This window comes from Microtus oregoni, unplaced genomic scaffold (genome assembly GCF_018167655.1).
Source record: "Microtus oregoni isolate MIOR12 unplaced genomic scaffold, Mior012 000005F_ref0000423, whole genome shotgun sequence".
NCBI lineage: Eukaryota > Metazoa > Chordata > Mammalia > Rodentia > Cricetidae > Microtus > Microtus oregoni.
This window is the reverse complement of record NW_024543064.1, coordinates 40,304,538-40,328,679: the sequence shown is the minus strand read 5'-3', so window position 1 is coordinate 40,328,679 and position 24,142 is coordinate 40,304,538. Positions and strand designations below refer to the sequence as shown.

At 42.1% G+C, this 24,142-nt stretch overlaps 1 protein-coding gene across 3 annotated transcripts in view; it reads right to left on the bottom strand.

Moving 5' to 3' along the window:
• The window catches only part of Zfyve9 (zinc finger FYVE-type containing 9), a 131,384-nt gene that overhangs the window by 16,225 nt on the left and 91,017 nt on the right, over window positions 1-24,142 (bottom strand). For all 3 annotated transcript variants that reach the window (XM_041651789.1, XM_041651788.1, XM_041651790.1), the window contains one exon: window positions 3,348-3,498. In XM_041651789.1, the coding sequence (XP_041507723.1) occupies window positions 3,348-3,498 (151 nt within the window). The remainder of the gene's footprint in view (window positions 1-3,347; window positions 3,499-24,142) is intronic.

Sequence of the window (24,142 nt, the reverse complement as noted above, 5' to 3'; positions counted from 1 at the left end):
ATAATACATCTAACAGGCAGCAATCCAGCCCTTGTCAGACACAAGGAGACACAAGGCAAGCATCCTATCTCTGAACAACTCTCAGAATTACAGAGCATGACTCAAATTGAGCCAAATACGGCTCCCTGTAACACCTGCCCACTGGAGCTGGCTCTGCACGTCGTCATCACCACCCCCATCATCATGGCTTCCAAGGACCCATGTGTGTTAGATAACCACTTTACCATCAAGTTTCCCTAGCTACCTTTTAACTTAATGGTTCCAGTTTGGTAGCTATTAGAGAATAAACTGAACCTTTATTTTCATATTTAAAAAAAGCTAATTTTTACTCTTCTTCTAAAGTATGTTTCCAGGATAAGCATGTATATTTTATTGAAATAGTCTTCCTTTCACCTATGTCCTGACTTCTCAGAGGTCTCAAATTATCTTCTAGATGTCACCGACTTTTATCAAAATCTTTCATCAACGATAACCAGAACATTTTTCAGTATTCTAGACATATCTAACTAATTAGATATAACTGACTAATAGGGAACACTGTGGATTTACCACCCTGCTTAATTTTGGATTTTTTAAAAATATTTATTTATTATGTATACTACATTCTGCCTCCATACATGCCTGCAGGCCAGAAGGGGGCACCAGATCTCATTACAGATGGTTGTGAGCCACCACGTGGTTGCTGCGAATTGAACTCAGGACCTCTAGAAGAGCAGTCAGTGCTCTTAACCACTGAGTCGAATCTCCAACCCTATTTTGGATTTTGTATTTGAAAACACACATACTAAATATTTTTCTGCTCCCATTAACCAATTGACTTTAATTATATATAAATTGAAGACAATGACCAGGACTATTGCAGACTAGGGAATGCTTCACCAAACAGACAAAAGGAACAGTTTCAGGAGGACCCGGAGGGAAATAAGGTTTGTGGTAGAATGGATCTGGGAAGAGCTACACATCACCCTTCTCTCCATCCACTGTCAAAGCCGGAAGGTACCCTGTTGGGTGGCTGGAATTTATTAATACAACTTTCCCAGATTTAATACTTGAGTGAATGTTTTATTTAATTACTTATTTTTGTTTTGTGTTTTTTGAGACAGCACCATGCCTGACTATGTGGACATTTCAAGCCACAGAACCTGAGGAACACTTTGGGCACTGTCACCTGAACAAGGGTTCTTGAATTTGAACGTATTCTAGAACCACTTGGGCATCTTTAAGACCCACCTATAAGCAGTCTTCCTTTGCAAGTGGTGAGACCATATCCCAGGCTGCACTACACCGAAGGTCTTCCCTGAGCTGCAAATACTACTGGCATACTCTCAGTACACAGCCTAGTCTCACCTTCAGATACCAACGTTGGCCTCTCAATATCTTAAAATAGTTCTTTTAAAAAATATTTACTTTAGCCGGGTGATGGTGGCGCACGCCTTTAATCCCAGCACTCGGGAGGCAGAGGCAGGCGAATCTCTGTGAGTTCGAGACCAGCCTGGTCTACAGAGCGAGTTCCAGGACAGGCTCCAAAGCCACAGAGAAACCCTGTCTCGAAAAAAAAAAATTTACTTTATTATTTAAATTCTCTCTGTGTATGTGTGTGTACTTGAGAGCATGCAGGTACATATATAAGCTAGAGACACTGGATTCTGGTGGAGCTGGAGTTACGGGTGGCTCAAACTTGCCCTGTCTGAGTAAAGGGAACTACTAAGGTATTATGAAGAAGCTCTAGGGAGCCAGGCATAGGTGGTGCACACCTTTAATCCCAGAATGCAGGAGCAGGCAGATTTCTGAGCCTGAGGCCAGTCTGGTCTACAGAGTGAGTTCCAGAACAGTCAGAGCTACACAGAGAAACCCATCTCAAAAAACAGAAAGAGGGGGTGGGGTAGGAAGGGAGGGATGAAGGAAGGGAGGGAGGGAGGAAGAGAAGGAGGAGAGAGAAAAAGGGAAAGGGAAGGAAAAGAGCTGTATGGGTTCTTAACTGCTGAGCCATCTCTCCAGCCAAAGATAGTTCTTTTAAAATAATTCCTATTACTCGAGTAGGGAAAGCAATCCTGAAAATATACTTGAAAAGATTATGGTATGGTCACGTATCTACTGGAAAGTAAGTGGCAGGAGCCTGAGATATCCAATCATTCAACAGAACAACCTTCCACTATAAAAAAATTTTCATTGGGCTTCCCACAGGTCAGGGAACCCTGATTGCTCTTCGAGCAGATGAGGGAGGGGGACTTGATCGGGGGAGGGGGAGGGAAATGGGAAGCGGTTGTGGGGACGAGGCAGAAATCCTTAATAAATAAATAAATTTAAAAAATAAAAAAAAATAAATAAATAAAAAAAGAAAAATAGGTCATTGAGTTATGACATAATGTTAAAAGCTAATCTACAGATATTTTTAAATGCTTGTATTTCTATTATAATAAACAATGTAATCTCCCAGAATATTTTATTTTTATCTAATTTAGGAATAATCTGATAATTTATAGACCAGCCATCACAATTTATAATAACTAACTTAGAAGCAAACTATATTTATTTCTTAAAACATTGAGTCTTTTTCAGTTTCCAGGTCAATGGCAAGTGATTATAACAGAGCTATGGCTCAAAGAGTCTGAAAGATGTTCTTTCTGATCCTTCACAGATAAAGTCATTATCACCATATATGTACATCATGTGCTTTACTATGGCAATGGGCAGTTCTATGAAAAAGAATACTGGTACAGAAATATAAGGAAATATTTTTAGTTCCACATAAATTCTTTGATGTCATTAATAATTGCTGTAGCATGTGTCCTCACAATCATTTTCTCTTTTTTTACTTATTCTTCAGAGTACACAACAAATACCTAATTTGTTGCAACAAGGTACTTTTCCTTAAGACTAAATCATATCTTTTACACATTGTAAAAAAAAAAAAAAAAATTTCACTGTGCCGGATGTGGTGGCCAGAGACTTCAATTCCGCACTCAGGAGGCAGAGACAGGAGGATTTCTGAGTTCAAGGCCAGCCTGGTCCACAAGATGATTTCCAGGCCAGCTAGGAATACATGGTAAGACCCCATCTTAAACAATAGTAAGTTAAATATTTTAATTAAATTAAATTAAAATAGGGGTGGGAGACATTACTCAATGGTTAAGAGCATTAGCTGCTCTTCCAAAGGATCCACATGGTGGCTTGCTACTGACTGTAATTCTAGGCCCAGGAGAGCCAATGCGGTTTTCTGGACTTTGCTAGAACCAGACATACATGTGATGTGCAGACATACATGTAGGAAAAACATACATACCTGTATAAATAGAATAAAAATAAATAAATGAAAGCAAACCTCCTCCAGTAGTGCAGCTGCTTACCTTTCCGGGGCTGATTGTGAATACTGATGGCCTGGGTCTGATAGTTTCCATCGTCATTCTGTACACACACGAGATGAGAATCTGCCTTTTCATTGAAGCAGGCCCCTCCTGCCAGGACATGCTCATTCGACTTGTTTATGGCTTTCATCATCTATAATCAAAGAACAGGGTTAACCTTATCCTGTAAGAATGAGCAGTTTTTCTTCCTAACATGGTAGGACACCACCTTCTCAAAGACAAAAAGTCGAAGTTCCTGTGTGACTCGGCTATACACCCTGCAAACATTTTGTACTCAGAGCTTTGTCTTTCCCTTTTTTTGTTGTTCTTTGAGACAGGGTCACACTATGTAGGAGGCCTGAACTCCTATATAAACTAGGCTGACCTTGAACTCACAGAATCCTTTGCCTCCAGACTGCTGGGATTAAAGGTGTGCTCCACCATGCCCAACTTTTTGGTCTTTTCCTAGTTGCACTGAATTCAATTAACGCAAACTAGTTCAGTTAGATATAGTAGTTTCTGCTCCGGGGGGCTGGAGAGATGGCTCAGCGGTTAAGAGCACTGGATGCTCTTCCAGAGGTCCTGAGTTCAATTCCCAGCAACCATATGGTGGCTCACAACCATCTATACTGAGATCTGGCACCCTCCTCTGGCATGTGGGCATACATGGAGGCAGAATGTTGTATATATAATAAATAAATAAATAAATCTAAAAAAAAAAAAAAAAAAAGTAGTTTCTGCTCCTCCCTGCATTCTGAGGACACACTCTGAGAGTCCAACTCTAAAAAATGCCTGGCCAGCATGGCAGTGTGGCGTTCACCCTTAAACCCCAGCACTTGGGAGGCAGAGGCATGCCACACAAGTCTCTACCACTGAGCTTCACCTCCTAGCCCTTTGTTTAAAAAAATCTGGGGGTGGGGAGGGGGAATATCTATTTGGGAGTAGAACTCAAAGTTATATGGTAATTCTGTTTAATGTTTTAGAAACACACTCTACTGGAGCTTGTTTTCTTCTTGGCAAAATGGCCTTTGGGCAAAGAACCGCCCGTGCCTCTACCACTGACAAAATGCACGGCGTCTGGACTGGACCAGCAGGACACAAGGAATAAAAAAACTGTCAAACCTTGCCAAGACAGGATAAGATGGTTTTGAAAATTTTTCTGCCTCTGAAAATGGTCCGTCAGTTACTCTAGGCCTTAGCCAAAGTTAATTGCTCTAACATTGCAAATGAGACTTTGGGGGACTGCCCAGGTAACCAGTTGTCTCTGTCATCTACGCACATTTTGGAAGCTGCTTGATTGCACTTCCTGCCTACTCAAGTAATATTATGTCCCTTCTCAGGTTTTCAACAGGGTTACCTTCCTCTTTCAACTTAGCCAAGCCATTTCTAATACAAGAAGTAGGATAGAATAATTATTGAAACATTTAGCATATGTTTCTTACTTAATATTGTTTATGCTGGTTGTAATTCTAATTTTTTATACTTGATATCTGTTCTTATTCTATATAGTTTTATATCAGGTTTGGAACTCTCTTATTTAGACAAAAGGGGGAGGTGATGGGGAACCTCCTTCAGCCAATGGCCTTTGAGAGACTGGATCAGGTTGAGCTTGGCCTAGGGTACCAAAAAGTTGTGCGCTCATGTGCCCACATTCTCTCTCTCCTCTCTCGCCTGGATGCTGAATTCGGTTCCTATTTCCCATCTGTGCAGAAGACTATGATCTGTGAGTCCCCCTTAAATAAAGAACCCCTTATTATACTTAATTCTGAATTAGTGTGGGATTAATTTATTCGTGTTCTCCTACATCTGCCAAATTTTTTCATGGTGGATGAACTATTCTACTTCTGTGTACATGTGTGAATGTGAGTATACATCTGTGTATGTGTCTGTGTGTATGTATGTGTTTTTTCCTTCCCTATCATTAGATAGTACCTGTAGGCAGAGACTGTTTGTTCATTTCCTGGCTGCCCAGACCAGAAACAATTACACAGAAACTGTATTAATTAAGACACTGCTTGGCCTATTAGCTCATGCATATTTCTAGCTAGCTCTTATATTTTAAATTAACCCATCTCTATTAATCTGTGTATCACCATGAGGATGTGGCCCACTGGCAAGATTCCAGTAAGCTCTGGCAGGCATGGGCTTCAGCGGGCATCTTTCTCCTTTGACAGCTACATGGCTTCTCCCTGATTCTGCCACCTCTCTTGCTATATCTCTTCCAGCCTGACTATATTCTGCCCTTCTATAGGCTGAAGCAGATTCTTTTATTAACCAATGGTTGCAAAACATTCACAGCATACAGAGAGGAATCCCACATCAATTACTTATACAGTCTGTGGTGTTTGAATAAGAATGGTCCCTATAGGCTCATATACTTAAATGCTTTGTCACCAGGGAGCAGAACTATTGGAAAGGATTAGGAGTTTTAGAAGGTGTGGCTTTTTTGGAGGAAGTATGTTCCAGTGTCTGCCTGCATGCCATCAAACTCTTCACCAAGATTGATAATGAACCAAACCTCGGAAACTCTAAGCAAGCCAACAATTAAATGCTTTCTTTTATAAGAGTTGCCTAGAGGGGCTGGGTGGTGGTGGTGCACGCCTTTAATCCCAGCACTCAGGAGGCAGAGGCAGGCGGATCTCTGTGAGTTCGAGACCAGCCTGGTCTACAAGAGCTAGTTCCAGGACAGGCTCCAAAACCACAGAGAAACCCTGTCTCGAAAAACCAAAAAAAAAAAAAAAAAAAAGAGTTGCCTTGGTCATGGTGTCTCCTCACAGCAACAGAACAGTGACCAAGGCAAAATCCTTTGCTAGGGGGCTGGAGAGATGGCTCAGAGGGTAAGAGCACTGGCTGCTCTTCCGGAGGTCCCGAGTTCAATTCCCAGCAACCACATGGTGGCTCACAACCATCTGTAATGAGACCTGGTGCCTTCCTTGCCAGCATTGTATGCTTAATAAATAAATAAATCTAAAAAAAAAATCCTTTGCTAGTTTTATAATTATATTGTTTATCTTTTGTTGTTGTTATATGCCTGCTTTCTTCCTTTTATTTTTGATAGGAGCAGGGGTTATGAGATATAGTCTCATGTAGTTCAGGCTGGCTTCCAGCTCGCTACATAACCATGCAGTGTAGAACAGTTTTGCTCTTCTAGCCCTCTTATCTCTATCCCTTGGTGCTGGGATTACAGTGGGTAACCTTATGGTTTTCTTGTTTTGGCTCCACGTAAGCAAAATTCCCGTGTTTTAAACATCCTTAGTAACACACACATTGGCTTTATTAGTTGTACTGAAGTTCCTTCTCTCCCAGTCACTGGGCTTGGGTGACTAAATCTCAGAGGGGCTTCTTCCATTCCCACATTCTTTCTGTCCTGTCAGCAGAGAGGTTAAAATATGCGAGATGTGTAAGTGAATGAGTCCGTGGGTCACACAACAGACAAAAGAGAACGAAGGAAACGTAAGGGCTTACTGGTGTGGACTGCACACCCACCATTGCTGCTTGACAAAGTTCCAGCATCCAACATTATGAATCACAACCCTTCACCATCTTTTTACCTTTGTTCTGAATGATTCTCAAGTGTGCTGTGGGGTTTCTTTATCCCTCTTCCTTTGGGTATTTTATGTGGACATTTGTGAAGGATGAAAATGTATACAATAGCAGTCTCTTTAAACAATGTAATTCTTTGGAAAGGATCCCTTCCACTATGGAACTATATTGCATAATAACTCTGCCTACTCCCCACACAGGACTCCCCACTGTGCCCCCTTCTCATTACACCAAGAATGGAGAAATTAAAGATTTACTAACTGGGCATCCCCGGTACCAGGCAGGAAAAACACACAATTGAGAGAAATAATGGGGCCAGAGCCTGAGGACATCTAGGGCAAGAGTTCAGTTAATAAGAATAGAAAAGGATTAGTGGCTTACTGGATGAATGGCGAGATCCGGTCCACCCCCTAGGTAGCAGATTCTTTAAGAAGTTAGACTGCCTTGATCCCCCTCTGTTGTATACAGGAGCATACCCAGAAGAAATCAGAATGGTACAGTATAATGAAAGGAGTAAGGTGTGAGCATCTTCCCTTTGGAGAGCGTATTATGGAGAACAAGTCCATATTATAAAACTAAGGCACATAGGAATGCGATTAGGAAACAGTTCAATGGTGGTTGTGCTACACACGGCAACCACTACTCCATGGCCCCTGAAGAATGAAAACTGCTCTTAGGGGTTTGCTTCTCAGGACTCACATTGACACCTCCTGACCACAAAGGCTGCGACCATGCACGAGTGTAGAGGTTTACCTGGTGGGGTTACTGAACCTTAGAGCCCAATAGGCATTTACACTCTTGCTAAACTTGCTGGGTTTTGCTTCAAGAAAAATGCTGTGCTGTAACAAAGCTGAGGGCCGCTTTCACCCCAGGATCATTAAGCCTGCTTTCAACACTGCTTGCAGTTAAACTATAAGGCAATTGCAGAGTATATAAGGTGCATTCAACACATGGTCAACCACACTGACTCTCCCTCAGATCCCGTCAGTCTCCTTCCCTTGCTGACTCCACACCTCCTCTTTGGGACCTGCACCCCGCTGGAGCTGAACTCCTGCTGCTTACAAAGATGCTGCGACCATTTTGCAAAGCCAAAAGACCATTTATTCTTGGGGTGTTCAAAGCTCTCAGGTTTCATCAACAATCCAACAAGTGGAGGAATTAGAAACACATTTTCATTATGCCCTTAGCTTCTTAAGGTGAAATGAGGCTTATATAGTAACTATTATCTATAACATGGAAAGTAGCTTCAAACCAATGCTTGCTGATCCATTTTGAGTTGGTTTTTACATATTTTGAGAAAGGCTGGGATACAATTACATTTTTTTCCCTTCTTTTCTTCCTTCCTTCCTTCCTTTCTTTGGTTTTTCGAGACAGGGTTTCTCTATGTAACAGCCCTGACAGTCCTGGAACTTACTCTGTAGACCAGGCTACCCTCAAACTGCCTGCCTTTGCCTCCCAAGTGCAGACATTAAAGGCGTGCGCCACCATGGCCTGGCTACAATCTTATTCTTTTATGTGTGGAAATTCAGCTCTTCTAGTGCCATTTGTTGAAATTCTTCTCTTGCCATTTAGTGTCCACAACACCCATTTAAACCAATCAGTCAAAAATGTAAGAATTTGTCTCTCAATCCTAAACTCTATTCTATGGCAGCACAGCATTATAACCATAGCCTTTTAAGAAGTCTCTTTTTTTTTTTTTTTTTTTTTTTTGCTTTTTCGAGACAGGGTTTCTCTGTGGCTTTGGAGCCTACCCTGGAACTAGCTCTGTAGACCAGGCTGGTCTCGAACTCACAGAGATCCGCCTGCCTCTGCCTCCTGAGTGCTGAGATTAAAGGCGTACGCCACCACTGCCCGGCTTAAAAGTATTTTATTTATTTATTTATTTATTTTTTTGAGACAGGGTTTCTCCGTAGCTTTTTTGGTTCCTGTCCTGGAACTAGCTCTTGTAGACCAGGCTGGCCTCGAACTCACAGAGATCCGCCTGCCTCTGCCTCCCGAGTGCTGGGATTAAAGGCGTGCGCCACCACCGCCCAGCCCAAGAAGTCTTAAAGCTTTATTCTAACTTTATTCTCCTTTTCTCAAACCATTTCTGAATTGCTACATAAGACCCATTAGCTTTCCCTGAATATCTAGTATTGGCTTTTTCATTTCTCAAAGGCCGTGAAAACGGAGGTTTCTATGGAATCTGTAGAGAACACTGAGTGGTGGTGACTTCGTCGGTATTAAGAGTCTGGATCCAGGCACACAAAGTTCATGCCACATATGAGTCTTCAGTTTCTACAACCGTTTATGGTTCCCACAGTATACATCTTACATCCCCAATTAAGCTTATTGTAGGGATTGATACAACTTTAAGTCATCACTACCCTACAGCTTCACTTGTAACTTTTGAAAAGCGGGTATTTGCTGATCTCAAAACTGGTACGCAGTCAGTTGATATCCAACTTCTAATCTTCCAGGTTCCACCAACTGAGCATGGGGACTACAGAGGTATGCCACCATGCCTGCTGTACGTGCTGCTGAACGTGGACTTTCTCACATGCTAGGCAAACATTTTAGGAAGCCCTCAAAGGTTAACTGGATTTTTTAATTTAACATTTTAAACTCTGTGTAGGTGTGCGTGTCTGCCATGTGTGTGTGTTCATGTGAAAGGATGGTGCCAATTTAAACTGTGAACTGAACTCAGGGCCTCTGCAAAAGCAGCAAGTGTTGTTAACTGCTAAGCCATCTCTCCATCCCTTTCAAAGACTTATTTTTTTTAGTATTTATTCATTTAATGTGTGTAATCATATTGTCTACACATATGTATGAGCACCTTCTGCATGCCTGGTGTATAAAAAGGTCAGAAGAGGGCATCAGATCATCTGAACTTGAATTACAGATGGTTATGCACCACCATGTAGGTGCTGGAAACCAAACCCAGGTCCTCTACAAAAGCAGCAAGTGTTCTTAACTGCTAAGTCTGTGGGGAGTGGAAGAAGCCCTGAATATGGAATGTCCTGAGTGAATGCATGCTTTTCAGACAGGCAGAGCCATTATCAAGGATTCCAAAGCCTCAGGCTAATGGAAAAATGGTAAAGTCTGCCAGGCGGTGGTGGCGCACACCTTTAATCCCAGCACTCGGGAGGCAGAGGCAGGCGGATCTCTGTGAGTTCGAGGCCAGCCTGGTCTACAAGAGCTAGTTCCAGGACAGGCTCCAAAACCACAGAGAAACCCTGTCTCGAAAAACCAAAAAAAAAAAAAAAAAAAAAAAAAAGGTAAAGTCTTCCCCAGGCTAGGCTCAGGGAAATGGCAAACTATCCTGGCCCAAGTGTGGACGCTAATAGTATGTGCAGAAAATGTCCACAAGACTGTTCCTACTGAGATTAGCTAAACTTGATCCAGCGCAATACCATAAACCCTGCATCTTTGTTTATCTGTATGCAATAACTCCACCTCCCCGTTTAACTGTATACAATAAAAAGTCTAGGCTTCCAGGGTGCTGAAGTTTCTCATCCAAGAGCCCTGACGGCCTGATGTCAGATGTTTTGGGGGGTGTCTGTCTTTTTTTCATTCCCTTGCCACCCCAGGCAGGTCCATCCCTGGGGCTGTGCAAGGATGCAGCATGAGCCATCTCTCTAGCCTCTAATTATTATTATTACTATTATTATTTATTTTTGGTTTTTCGAGACAGGGTTTCTCTGGAGCTTTGGTGCCTGTCCTGGAATTAGCTCTTGTAGACCAGGCTGGCCTCAAACTCACAGAGATCCTTCTGCCTCTGCCTCCCGAGTGCTGGGATTAAAGGCGTGCGCCATTACTGCCCGGTTCGCCCCAATTATTATTTTTTTAATATTTATTTATTTATTATGTATATAATATTCTGTCTACATGTATGCCTGCAGGCCAGAAGAGGGCACTAGACCTCATTACAGATGGTTGTGAGCCACCATGTGGTTGCTGGGAATTGAACTCAGGACCTTTGGAAGAGCAGGCAATGCTCTTAACCTCTGAGCCATCTCTCCAGCCCCCCCCAATTATTTTTTTAAAAAAATTTTAATTACATTTATTTAGTGTGTGTGTGTGTGTGTGTGTGTGTGTGTGTGTGTGGTTAGAGGACAACTTTAAATGCAGTTGCTAGCTCAGTCTTGGCAGCAAAGGCCTTTGCTGGTCCAGAGGTTCTACTTTTTAAATGCCAACAATCTGAATCAGTAGGCTCACGCTTAGCCTAAAGGACTAATCTGTCATCTGCAATTTACATGAGAATCACGTGAAAGGGAGATGGTTGCACATCGCAATTTAAAGAATGTCACATCCATCGTTTCCCCCAAACCATCAGGCTAAAGTAGTTTCTAATTGTGTCTACACTAAGCAGACAAGAAACATGTCCAATTCAAACATTCTGAATAAAATACCTGGCACTGAAGGAAATCATTTTCTTGATTTATCTGGTGCTAGCTTCAATTCCAACATGGTAAACTTCAATTCCTTTAGAGCTGAATTAGCATATTTGATTTCCCTTTAAAATTATGTTCATTTGCAAAAGGAGATTTTCCCAGATTTTTACCATGAAATGCACTATGCTCACCACCTGTAAAACATGACTGTCTCAGTTGTGATATTTCTACACTCTATCAATTCGAATTCTATTTATTTTCTATCTCTTCATAATAATGAATGTACTTTTCCATAGTAATCTCCCAATTATATTTTTTCTAGACATGTGATTTCACATAACCTTAATCAATTTGATTAGTTCCATATAATATTTCAAACCCAATTCTGACGTCATACTTTATCTTGCCTTCCACTCAGAATCATACGATTGCAAGTGCTAGCCCCAAACTAACTTTTCTGTCTTGCTTCCCTTCCTAACTGTACTCACATATGCTTTTTCCATGCAAAGACTACCACTCCCTCACACACATTTTTTCTTTCCCCTTTTTTTTGAGATAAGGACTCACTGTGGAGTTCAGGTTGACACTGAACTCATCATGATCCTTGTTCCTCACTTTCCCAAGAGCTGGGAGTCCTGTCCAAGTCCTGGACTTAGGACTACTCCCCAAGCCCCAGCCCATTTAGTGATTTCTCTGGGAATAATAGAGAATTTGTGCTACACTGACCACATTTTCTTACCCAGTGAAAGGGTGACAATACGAACGTCTGTGGTAAGCAGAACACCTAACGCAAAGCACTGCATGCAAAGAGTGGTCTCTGTGATAATCACAAAGACATGCACTAAATTCTTTTCATGGTTAAAAATAGTTCATATAGGAAAGGGAGACAAGGCAGTATGAAATTGGTCAGTGTCTTAGTTACTGTTATATTGCTGTGAAGAAACACCATGACCAAGGTAACTTATGGGAGAAAGCATTTAATTGGGGACTTGCTTACCATACCATTTCGGAGGGTTAGTCAATTATCATCATGGCAGAGGGCATGGCAGACAGGTGTGCTGGAGTAGCAGCCGAGAGCTCACATGTATTACACAAGTTACAGGCAGAGAGAGAGACAGAGAGAGAGACAGAGATAGACAGGCAGACACTGGGCCTGGCATGGGTTTTTAAAACCTCAAACCCATTCCCAGTGACATCTCTTCCAACAAGGACACACCTCTTGCAACAAGGGCACACCTCCTAATCCTTTCCATACAGTTCCTGTAACTGGGAACCATGAATTCAAATACATGGGCCTATGGAGACCATTCTCATTTAAATCAACACAGTCAAAATCATTTTCAGTGTTGTCACTCAGATCTGCATCATCTTACTTATACAAAATCCCAGAAGTGTTCACTGGTAACTAAGCAGGTGCATATATTTAAAAATCTCAGATGGGGGTGGGGGGGCTGGAGAGATGGCTCAGTGGTTAAGAGCACTGCCTGCTCTTCCAAAGGTCCTGAGTTCACATGGTGGCTCACAACCATCTGTAATGAGATCTGGCACCCTCTTCTGGCCTGCAGGCAGAGTACTGAGAATATTGTATACATAATAAATAAATAAATCTTAAAAAAAAATCTCAGATAGGTAAATAGAGGGAAAACCAGATAAATTATTAGCTACATGGTTAACAGAAATTAATAATCTTGGATAAAATGGTCCAAAGAGTTTCTTGTTGTGTTATATGAGGATCTGAGTTTAGATCCCCAGAACCCATGGAAAGGCTGGGCATGGTGGCACTTCCCTGCAACCCTAGCACTGGGGAGGTGTAAACTGGTGAATCTTAGGGGTTTCCTGATCAGCTAGCGTAGCCAAAACAGTGAGCTCCAGGTTTGTTGATTCCCTGCCTCAAAACACAAGATGGAGAGTGGCAAAGGAAGACATCTCATGTTGACCTCTGCTCTCTAACTGTGAGCACACTCCTACATACTTGTGTACATATTAGTATATTCTCTAACAACACACACACACACACACACACACAGAGAGAGAGAAAGAGAGAGAGAGAGAGAGAGAGAGAGAGAGAGAGAGAGAATCGATCCATCTATGGAGAAGGGGAAAAGAGCTTAGGCCTTTTTATTTTTTAATGGCTGCACGGTGAGACCATACCTGTCTAGTAAACTTTGCCTTAAGTCTCCTTCAACCCTCCCCTTATAAACTGGATCATCATTCTTTGTAGTGGTAGCTCCTACTCTTGTTTATATATACTTTGCTTGATAAACTGGTACCCAAATTCCAGGATCTTCAAGTTCTCATCTCTAGCATCTGACAATCTATCAATGAGTAGTCATTCTCAACTACTCCCTTTGATTGCCAGTCTTGTGTGTATGTGTGTGTTTTGTTTTATTTTTAGAGGTGAGATTTCTCTGAGAGAAATCTGGCTGTCCTAGAGCTTACTCTGTAGACCAGGCTGGCTTTGAACTCAGAGATCCTCCTGATTCTGTCTCCTGAGTGCTAGGATTAATGGTGTATGCCACCACTACCCAGCTAGATTGTCATTCCTAGTCTCCATCAAGATCTTTCAGGGCTTCTAAGACCAGGATTCCAGTTCTGGTTATAAAATTTGATTCTATGTTTAGGCTTTTCATCGTCTTGTTTACTTTCAGCATATCTGAAAAGCAATGACTGCAAAATCATCGCTACAGGAAAAGTCAGGCCAGAGCCTTTGTAAATGTCTTCGGGGTCCTAGTTGGAATGTTCTGGATGTCGAGGTTGATGTCTTACAGACCAGAGCCACTGGCTTTCATTTCTTGTAGACTCCTCTTCCACATCTACGGGGGACAAGAAGTTTCCTCAAACACCGGCTTCGCATTTTCACCTTTGACCACATTCTGCACAGGCCTTCTGCCATCTTTGCTCTTGGCTGTTTACTCATCAATCGCTGATCCTTGAGCAAATTCTATACTCCAAGGGCAGTTGCAGGATTTCAGAGTTCAGTGTCAGAGGTGATGGTCAATTTTTTTTCTAGATTTTGGACCCAGAATCGCCTTTTCTTCTCCCCCCACCCCTGTTTTTGAGACAGAGTTTCTCTGTTTAGCTCTGGGTATCCTGGAACTCTCTGTAGACCAGGCTGGCCTTGAATGCCAGGCTGGCCTTGAACGCAGAGATCCACCTGCCTCTGTCTCCCAAGTGACGGGATTAAAGGCTTGTGCCACCACCACCAGGTGAACCACTTCTTCTTTTTCATGCATTTCTATATAGCCTTTTCTTTGAGGCTAAAAATTCTCCCCTTTGTGTTCTTGGTGAAGGGCACAAGTTCCTCCAAAGTATTTCTGTTCAAAGATCTCCTTGTCCAAGAACATAAGGAGATTCTCATGGTAAAATGAGTTGGTGGCTGCTGCCTGGTCTGGTCTTTCTATTGGGGTCCAGCTGGTAGTACTGCTCATCTAGAACACTGGCAAATGCCAAGAAGTTCATCTTCATCAATATTCTTGTATTTATCCAGCTTTTATATTTTTAAGATTTACAAGCTTTTGTTGTTGCTGTTTTTTAATGTATAAGGAGCTAACATGATCTCTTTCATTGGCTAGATGGGTCTTAAAAAACCCATTCAAGGAAGATCCCTCAATACAACCTAATGGAGCCTTTGTCCTTCATGATGGAGATACTGGTGTTGCGGGTGTATGACCACACCTGTCTTTTTACATGGGCTTTGGGGATTTGAACTCAGATCTCCATTCGTGTGCAGTACATGATCTTACACAATGAGCCATTTCCCAGCCTCCATGGCTTCTTATGCATACCTTCCTCATAGATCATATATCTCAAAGTGGGCCAGTTTCCTGAGACTTCAAGCTACCACTGAGCATTTGCTCACTTACAACTGGTAGTAAGGTTAGACAAGCAGGGGCAGCCTCACGACTACCTGATACACTATAATTTCACATTTAATTCTTTACAGATGCTATTATTTTGCTTCTCTTATTCTGCCAAAATGAAGCACCTTGAAAATCGGACCCCAAATCATAGCTTAGTAAACATTTCAATTCTTTTTTTTTTAAATGTTTTTTAGGTTTACTTAACTTTATTTCATGAGCATTGGTGTGAAGGTGTCAGATCCCCTGCAACTGGATCTTCAGACAGTTGTGGGTGCTGGGAATTGAACCTGAGTCCTCTGGAAGAGCAGTCAGTGCTCTTAACCATTGAGCCATCTCTCCAGCCCAACATTTCAATTCTTGCAAAAAGTCTTTGACTCCCAATTAGATACCAACATGATCATCCCCTCCTTTGAAATGACACAGCACACACTTCCTCTTTGTATTTATTTATATGTGCCGTCATCCTCATTCAGCCTTGAATAATGATTAACGAAGAAGGATTAAGTCAGACTTACTATATTTGAATCTAGGCTTTGCTGACCTCTATGCCCCATTTCCTCCTCTGTAAAATGAGATTTTAAAAAAAGGTATCTATATAAGCCACCTAGCATAGTCTTCAGCAGAAGCCCAAAGATTTCTTATTCCATATGGTGTTGGCTCAGCCATGCTTACTGCCACTCTGTTCACAGCAGCTACGAAATAGAAACAATCTCAATGTTCCTCAAGTGATGAATGGATGATGCAAATGTGGTACACACCACGCACAAGAGAATACTATTCATGGGAAAGGAAAATGAAATTCGCAGGTAAATAAAAACATAAAATATTACACTGAGTGAGGTAACCAGACCTAGAAAGATAAACACCACATGTTCTCTCTTACTTGTTGAGCTTAGCTCCAGACCTTTAGATGTTAAGCACATAACCTGGAATATCAGATACCAGGGGCAGGGTTTTAAATGAGATGTCCCCATATTCTTGGACATTTGAATATTTGGTCTCCAGTTTATGACACTGTGTGGGTAGGATTAGGAGGTGTGGCCCTGATGGAAGAGGTGTGTCCCTAGGCAGGGAGACAGGCTTTGTCATTCTGTTTGCTCTGTTCCCTGATTGCTATCTGAGGTGTAAACTCTCAGCTTTGTTCATGCCAACTGCCATAATGGTGGTGGGACTCTTATCCTAGATATAAGCTCAGAACAAGCCTTCCTTCTACAGTTGCCTGGGTCATGGAGTTTTATCACAGCAACAGAAAGTGACTAAGACACCAGGATAGTAAAAATAGGCCATGGAGCAGGAGGAGCTCTACAGGCTTTATAAAGGGAAAAACAGGACTGTGAGGGGATTTGCCCAGAGAGAGGGGAGGAAGGGAACAGAGGAAAATGGAGGCAGGCAGGATAAATAATTCTGAGGATGTTTGAGAAAGTCAAAGGGAATCCTATTATTTTATCTTTACTTACAACTACATATATATAAGAACACACACACACACTAATCGAAGTTATATCACTTGGGGTGACAGTGCTCCCTCAAAAGTCATGGTCTAACAAAAATCTCAATGCCAAGAATGAGGAACCCCATTCTTGGCCAGGAGAGACCAAGAGACCCCAAACAATACAAACTATTGTCATGGCCCTCGGCTGCAGACTAGAAATCAAAGCTAAGACCTTACTGCTGAGGTCACCACACACTTCAGACAGAGGTCTTGGAGGAACTGAGCTGGAAGATTCCTTACTAAAGACTAGTTCTCAAAGTATCTGAAAGAATTATGCCAATGGAGGAAAGCAATCAATTATCCTATTATTTTATGTTTACTTACAACTACATACATATAAGAACACACATACTAATCAAACCATCATATAACATCTACTAACCATAAAAATGACTAGAATATATTGCAAGGCATTCTGAAAGATGCAGTGGTGGTACTCATACCCTGAGGGCAGCCAATAGATGCCTAATTGGACTGAAGACCCACTCAGTAGAAAGAAATTTGTGTTTTATAATCTGTTCTGGTTCTGGGATTAAGGGCTTGCAACGCCTGGTTTCTATGGCAAGTTAGTGTGGCTACTGGGATTAAAGGTGTGTGTCATTGCTGCGTGATCTGTATGGCTGGCCAGTTTGGCTGTTTTACTTTTCTGATCACCAGGCAAGCTTTATCTACTAAAATACAAATGAAATGCCACTATGAGAAGGCCAGCGCCTCCCACAGCTGCAGCTGTGGTTAGCTACAAAGTAGCTGATAAGTTTCCCTAGGTATCTTCAAAGAATGCCTGTGTCCCCAAGAAAATGAATATGTGTGTGTATGCATATATGTATATACATACATATATATGTATATATATATATATATATGAGCTTGAGAATTTATAATGGCAGAGAAAAAATAAAGAGCACTGTCAAAGAAGCAAAAAATATCAAAAGCATATTTAACAAGTGGTGCTGGCATAACTGGATATCAACATGTAGAAGAATGAAAATAGACCCATATCTATCACCATGCACAAAACTCAAGTCCAAATGGATCAAAGACTTCAACATAAAGTCAGCCACAATGAACCTTATAGAAGAGAAAGTGGGAAGTACAATTGAACACATTGGCACAGGGAACCACTTCCTAAATAGAACCCCAGCAGCACAGACACTGAGAGAAACAATTAATAAATGGGACCTCCTGAAACTGAAAAGCTTCTGTAAAGCAAACGACACAGTCAACAAGACAAAACTACAGCCTACAGAATGGGAAAAGATCTTGACTAACCCCACATCAGACAGAGGTCTGATCTCCAAAATATACAAAGAACTCAAGAAATTGGATACCAAAAGATCACATAATGCAAAAAAAAAAAAAAAAAAGAAAAGAAAAGAAAAGAAAATGGAGTACAGACCTACACAGAGAACTCTCAATGGAGGAATCTAAAATGGCTGAAAGACAATTAAGGAAATGTTCAAGATCCTTAGTCAACTGAGAAATGCAAATCAAAACAACCCTGAGATTCCATCTTACACTTGTAAGAATGGCCAAGATCAAAAACACTGATAACAACTTATGCTGGAGAGGTTGTGGGGAAAAGGGAACACTTCTGCATTGCTGGTGGGAGTACAAACTGGTACAATCCCTTTGGATGTCAGTGTGGCGATATCTCAGAAATTAGCAAACAACATTCCTCAAGACCCAGCAATAGCACTTGTGGGTATAAACCCAAAGGATGTTCAATCATGCCACAAGGACATGTGCTCAACTATGTTCATAGCAGCATTGTTTGTCATAGCCAGAACCTGGAAACAACCTAAATGCCCCTCGACCGAAGAATGGATAAGGAAAATGTGGTTCATTTACACAATGGAGTACCATACAACAACAACAAAAAAAACCCCGACAGCTTTAATTTTGCAGGAAAATGGATGGAGCTAGAAAACATTATTTTGAGTGAGGTAACCCAGACATAGAAAGATAATTATCACATGCATTCACTCTCAGGTGATTTTTAAACATAAAGCAAAGAAAGCCAGCCTACAAACCACAATCCCAGAGAACTTAGACAACAATATGGACACTAAGACAATATGGAACTTAGACAACAATATGGACACTAAGAGAGACTTAACATAGATATAATCTATGTTAAGAAGTAGAAAGTAGAAAAAGACAAGATCTCCTAAGTAAAATGGGGTTGAAGGGGGTAGCGGGGAGGCAGGGAGGGGAGCAGAGAAAAATGTAGAGCTCAATAAATATAAGAAAATAAAGAGCACATGAATAGGAAGAACATGTGAGAGAAGACTGTTCCTACACCCATCAGACTTCAGTTCTGTGCTTATTGTGGCTTCTCTTTTTGAACCCTGAGTGAAAGTCTTCAAGGCAGGCCCTTGAAGGTTTTCGATACTTTTTATTGATTCTATATGTCTTTTACATCATGTATCTCAGTCCCTTTCATTTCCCTGCACCTTCACATCCAACTCTGCCCCTGTTTTGCCCCGCAAATAAGACAAAATAAGAGAAAAAAGGGGGAGGGGCAAAATTAAAAATCTCCTCATGGAAGCTGCAGTGTGACACAGTGAGTCGCGCATTAAACCCCTTTGTCCATATACTGTTACTTGCAAGTGTTCATTGCAGAGTAGTTGGTTTGGTTCACGTTTCCACTACACTGTAGATGCTGGGCCCTCACTAGGACTCCTCCCGGATATCCTGTTGTTGTTCTGTGTCTTGGAGATCCTGCAGCTTTTGGTCTGCGTGTCAGATCCCTTGAGATCTGCTCCAGCAGCTCATAGAGGGGGTGGATGATCCTGGGTCTGGACCTGAGCAGCGGTAGGGTTGGTACATCTGACAGTTCTCCCCTGTCCTCACCACCAGGGTGAGCTCTCCAGCTAACTCACTCTGGTAGCAATGGGCGAAGGATAAGGCCAGTTCTGCTTTTATGTCCTCAGGGTTGGTTTTTCCACCCTTACACCATCAGGACTAGCTCTATTGTGTCGCCCAGGTGAGGTACAGGGGCTTCTCTCCGGAGTGTGCTGCAGCTGTTGAAGGGCAGGGACAGCTCTCCTCCTCTTATGACCCCACCTCTATCAGATGTTGAAGGGCAGGGTGGGGGGAGAGGAGGACATCTTTCCTCTGCTCCTGCCACCACATGACAGATGAGTATGGGGACAGCTCTCCCTTTCTCACTACTCAGGCCTGGTTCACCCACACCTGTGCTAACAGGGTTGGCTCCATTGTGCTGCCCTGGAGAGGTGCAGGGCCTGTTCTCCCAGGTATTGAAGCTGGTGGGGGTCAGAGCCAGCTCTCCCACCAGCTTCAGGTATTGATGGGCAAGGGGTGGGGTAGGGTCTCATTCTTTAGCTCAGGTTGGCCTGAACCTTTATATGTAGCTCAGAGTGACCTCAAAGTCCTCCTGCCTCAGACTCCCACATGCTGGATTACAGTCATGAGCCACCACAACCAGCCCGTCAGTCTCCTATTCTTGAATACTCCTTACAAAGATTTTTAATTTAACTTTTAAAGTGTATGGACCATTTTAAGTTCATTTTTGTACACTGTACTGAAGTAAAAGGTTGTAGCCAGTTTTTTAAAAATTGAATGCACAACTATAAAATTACCGGTTTTGTTCCAAAGATTATTCTATCCTAACAAACTGTCTTGCACCTTTATAGAATATCAGCTGACTATATGTGAGGATCTATTTTTAGTCTCTATTTTGTCTCAGCAGTCTCTGTGTATATTTGCTTAAGGCAATGATGGCAGCTGAGTATGTAGTAAACCCCTGTTTTGATTTTTAAGACAGGATTTCTCTGTGTAGCCTAGGCTGGTCTCAAACTCACAGAGATCCGTCTGCCTCTGTCTCTCAAGTGCTGGGATTAAAGGCATGTACCACTATCACCTGGCTTGTCTTGAACTTCTGACCCTTCTGACCACCCCTCCTAAAGGCTGGGATTATAGGCATGTATCACCACACACTACAGTGATAGACAAACCCAGGGCCACTCTCTCTGCTTCCTGTCTCCAAAGATGTGAACAGGCTCCTTTAGAGCTGCTGCACTGGATCCCATCTCCATGGGCCACGTCACTTCAGTCGTCTTGCTATCATAAACTGAATTCTCTGAATCTGTGATCCAAAACAAAACTTCCCTTCCTTAAGCTTTTTCTGTCAGTGTTGGTCATAGTGATGAGAAGAGCTAACTACCATGATTATTCTTTTCAGGGCTGAAGTGGTGGCCATGAACTGTTTCTGTTTGTGCTTGTCTTGAAATGTCTTTCCTGTAGATTTTAAAAGATGACTTTGACCTGGTCTGATGTGGGATGCCCTTCTGTACACTGTGAATATGGTTTATAAATAAGCTGCTGTAGCTAGGTGGGAAAGCCAAACTAAATAGAGGGAGAAAGAAGGCAGAGTCGAGGGAGACGCCAGCAGCTACTGGAGGAGTAAGATGCCAGAGCATGACCTATAAGCCATGGGAAATATAGTCATATACAGATTATTAGAAATGGGTTAATTTATATGTAAAAGCTATCCAGTAAGAAGCCCGAGCCACCAGTCAAACAATTACAATCAATATTAAGCCCCAGAGTGGTTATTCGGGAACTGGTAGGCAGGAAACTTTCAGTTACACTGGTCAAGTGATTCATACCTGCAATCCTGTACTCATGAGGCTAATACAGGGTTGCTGTGTAAGTTTGAGGCCAGCCTGGGTTATTTATATCTGTATTCAACAAAACAAACAAAACAACCTCCCCACATAGGTCTGTTGAATGCAGCAATCTTGGTATGTAATTATATCCTTTCAAAGACAGAATATATTATTCTATTTTTTTCTGGCTTTTAGGGTTTCTGTCAGAGGTCTGATGTTATTCTGATGTGTCTGTCATTGTGCCCGACATTTTTCTCTTGCAGTTTTTACTATTGTTTCTTTGTTTTGACATCTTGACTGTGTTAGGGAGAAATTCTTTGGTTATGTTTGTTTGGGGTTCTCAGTGCTTCTTGTGTTTGGATATCCATTTCTTTCCCTAGATCCAGGAATTTTTTTGCTCTAATTTCATTGAACAGATCTTCTTTGTCTTTAGTTTGTTTGTTTGTTTTTTTAAATCTTAGTTTGGTCGTCTTCCACCCCAATTGCACTGGTGCTAAACCTGAACAGGTCAAGGGTCAGATATTAGACAGAGCCGTCTTTACTTCAGCAGCTTCCTTTCTATGTGTACTAGAAGCCCCTGCTGGTCACACCCAGCTTTGCAGTCTATGAGGTAGGCAGGTTGTACCATGCTCCAGGAGTCCCGTTTGTACAGCATGTAGTAGCTAATGCTTTAGCCAGAGGATGTCTCATGAGTGCATTGGCGGCAGAAACAGTAAACACAGCACTGAAATCTATACAGGCAGATCAATCTCTAGACTTGAAAATGTGCTTGAGTTAAACACCCTGTTGGTGGTGATGCAGATATAAATGTCAAATATCCACTGCCTTCAAAATTCTCCCCGTGGCAGTGAGCCTCTTGGCAGAAAGGTTAATTGACCTAAAGCTTGGCATTAGCAGACTCTGCAGTTATCTTCAGGCAAAGAACCTAGCTAGTAGGCACCACATACGTGGCCACAACCCATGGTACCTTTCATTTCATTGCTGAGCCAAGCCCCTTAACCTTTGAGTGTGCTGGCCTCTGGTCTCCATAACTGCCTCCTGCAGCAGTCTCCACCTTGGGACCAGGGGAGGTTGAGCCCAGGCTCTCTGACTTGTGGCTTTTCCTTGCTATTGCTCTCAGTCTTTAATAATAATGTTCTTTTAATACAGTCTCTGGCTACAGCCACTTGAAACATAGGGAGTAACAAGATGGAGCTCCTCTCTATTGCTGATCTAGTCCACTGGAGAAGTTACTATCTCATGAGCACATCCAACTACAGTCAAGGCTTACAAGAACTATGGGCTGACATTCTTTTATCTTTTGACATTCTCTTTATCTTGTTCAGATGGCTTAGCAACATTATTGTATATGTAACACGGTTGGTAAGAAAAGTATTCCTGGACCCATGAAAATTGCTCTGCCTGTTCCTTTCCAGTGTTTTCTTCATGAACACACATTCAACACAAACTCCTTGAAGATCTCCTGGGCTCTTTCATTTCTGGTAACCTTGCCTGAAAATTCTAGCAGTCATGGTCTTCCTGGATTCTCGACTCTATCTCCTCAACTTGGGGAAATAATAATAATAAGAGTGGGGAAATGCTTAGGTTCTGCCTATGTGTCTTATGGCCTGGAAAACAGACAGTAAGTGAGGGTAATTACGAGCTTCCCTTAATGTTCCACTGTCTGTCACCACAGAATTGGACTAACTCACAGTCCTGGAAGGTAGAGGTCCAGTATTAAGGTTAAATTAATGTAAGAGTTAGCCAATAAGAAGCTAGAGATTAACGGGCCAAGCAGTGTTTTAATTAATACAATTTCTGTGTGATTATTTTGGTTCTGGGCAGCCGAGACGAACAAGCGGGCTCTCTTCCTACAGAAATGGCTCAGGGATTAAGAGCACTGGCTGATCTTTTAGAAGTCCTGAGTTCAATTCCCAGCAACCACGTGGTGGCTCACAACTATCTGTAATGAGATCTGGTGCCCTCTTCTGGCCTGCAAGCATACATGCAGGAAGAACATTGTATACATAATAAATAAATCTTAAGACAAATATGCTTACAATAAACTGCTCAGGGTCAGACTCTAGAGATTTGAACCAGTACCACTAAATTGTGCTGACCTGCATTTCCTTCATGACTCTTGTGGATCATTTCTCTGCTGGCTGCAGTGTTTGCAGGGACACGACCCCCCTCCATAGGAATTAGAATCAATTAGAGAAAACAACCTATCCTTAAACTGACACTTGAAAAGTAAGTAGGGTTAGGCAAGTGAAGAGTAAGGTCAGTGTATGTCAATAGGAAGTAGTTTATGAAAAGCTTGAAGCAAAAGCAGATCAAGGACATACAGGTGATGGATAAGAAAGGCTATGTACAGGGCAAGAGAGATGGCTCAGTGAGAAAGAATCGGCTTGATGTGAGAGCATGGGGACCTAAATCTGGATTTCCTAACACCCAATAAAAAAGGTGGGCTTGGCAGTATATGCCTAACTAGACATCTCTCATTACCAAATGAAACCTCCAGTTCCAGGAATGGTTTACAGATAATCAAGTTGATGGCCAAAGGGGACCCAGAGACACTCCCAAACAATTCATGCTATTGCCAAGGCTTTTGGTTGCTCACTACAAACTGATGGTAAAACCATACTACTGAAGACAATGCCTAAACAACTTGATGAACATGGAGAAGTTGAGCTGGTGCCTCCTAGTGCTTTCACCCCTAAAGACTAGTGTTCATGGTACTAAGATAAGAAGGGACTCTGCTGATACCAAAGGAGAAAGGTAAACATCAACCTAGCTATAAACCCTGTGATCTACAACGGTGACTGTAGGACTCAGTTGTGACAAGCTCAATAGAGGCCTGAGTTTCAGATTACCTTAAGGCAATACCCGGTTCCAGGAAAGACCATAAGCTGAGACCACC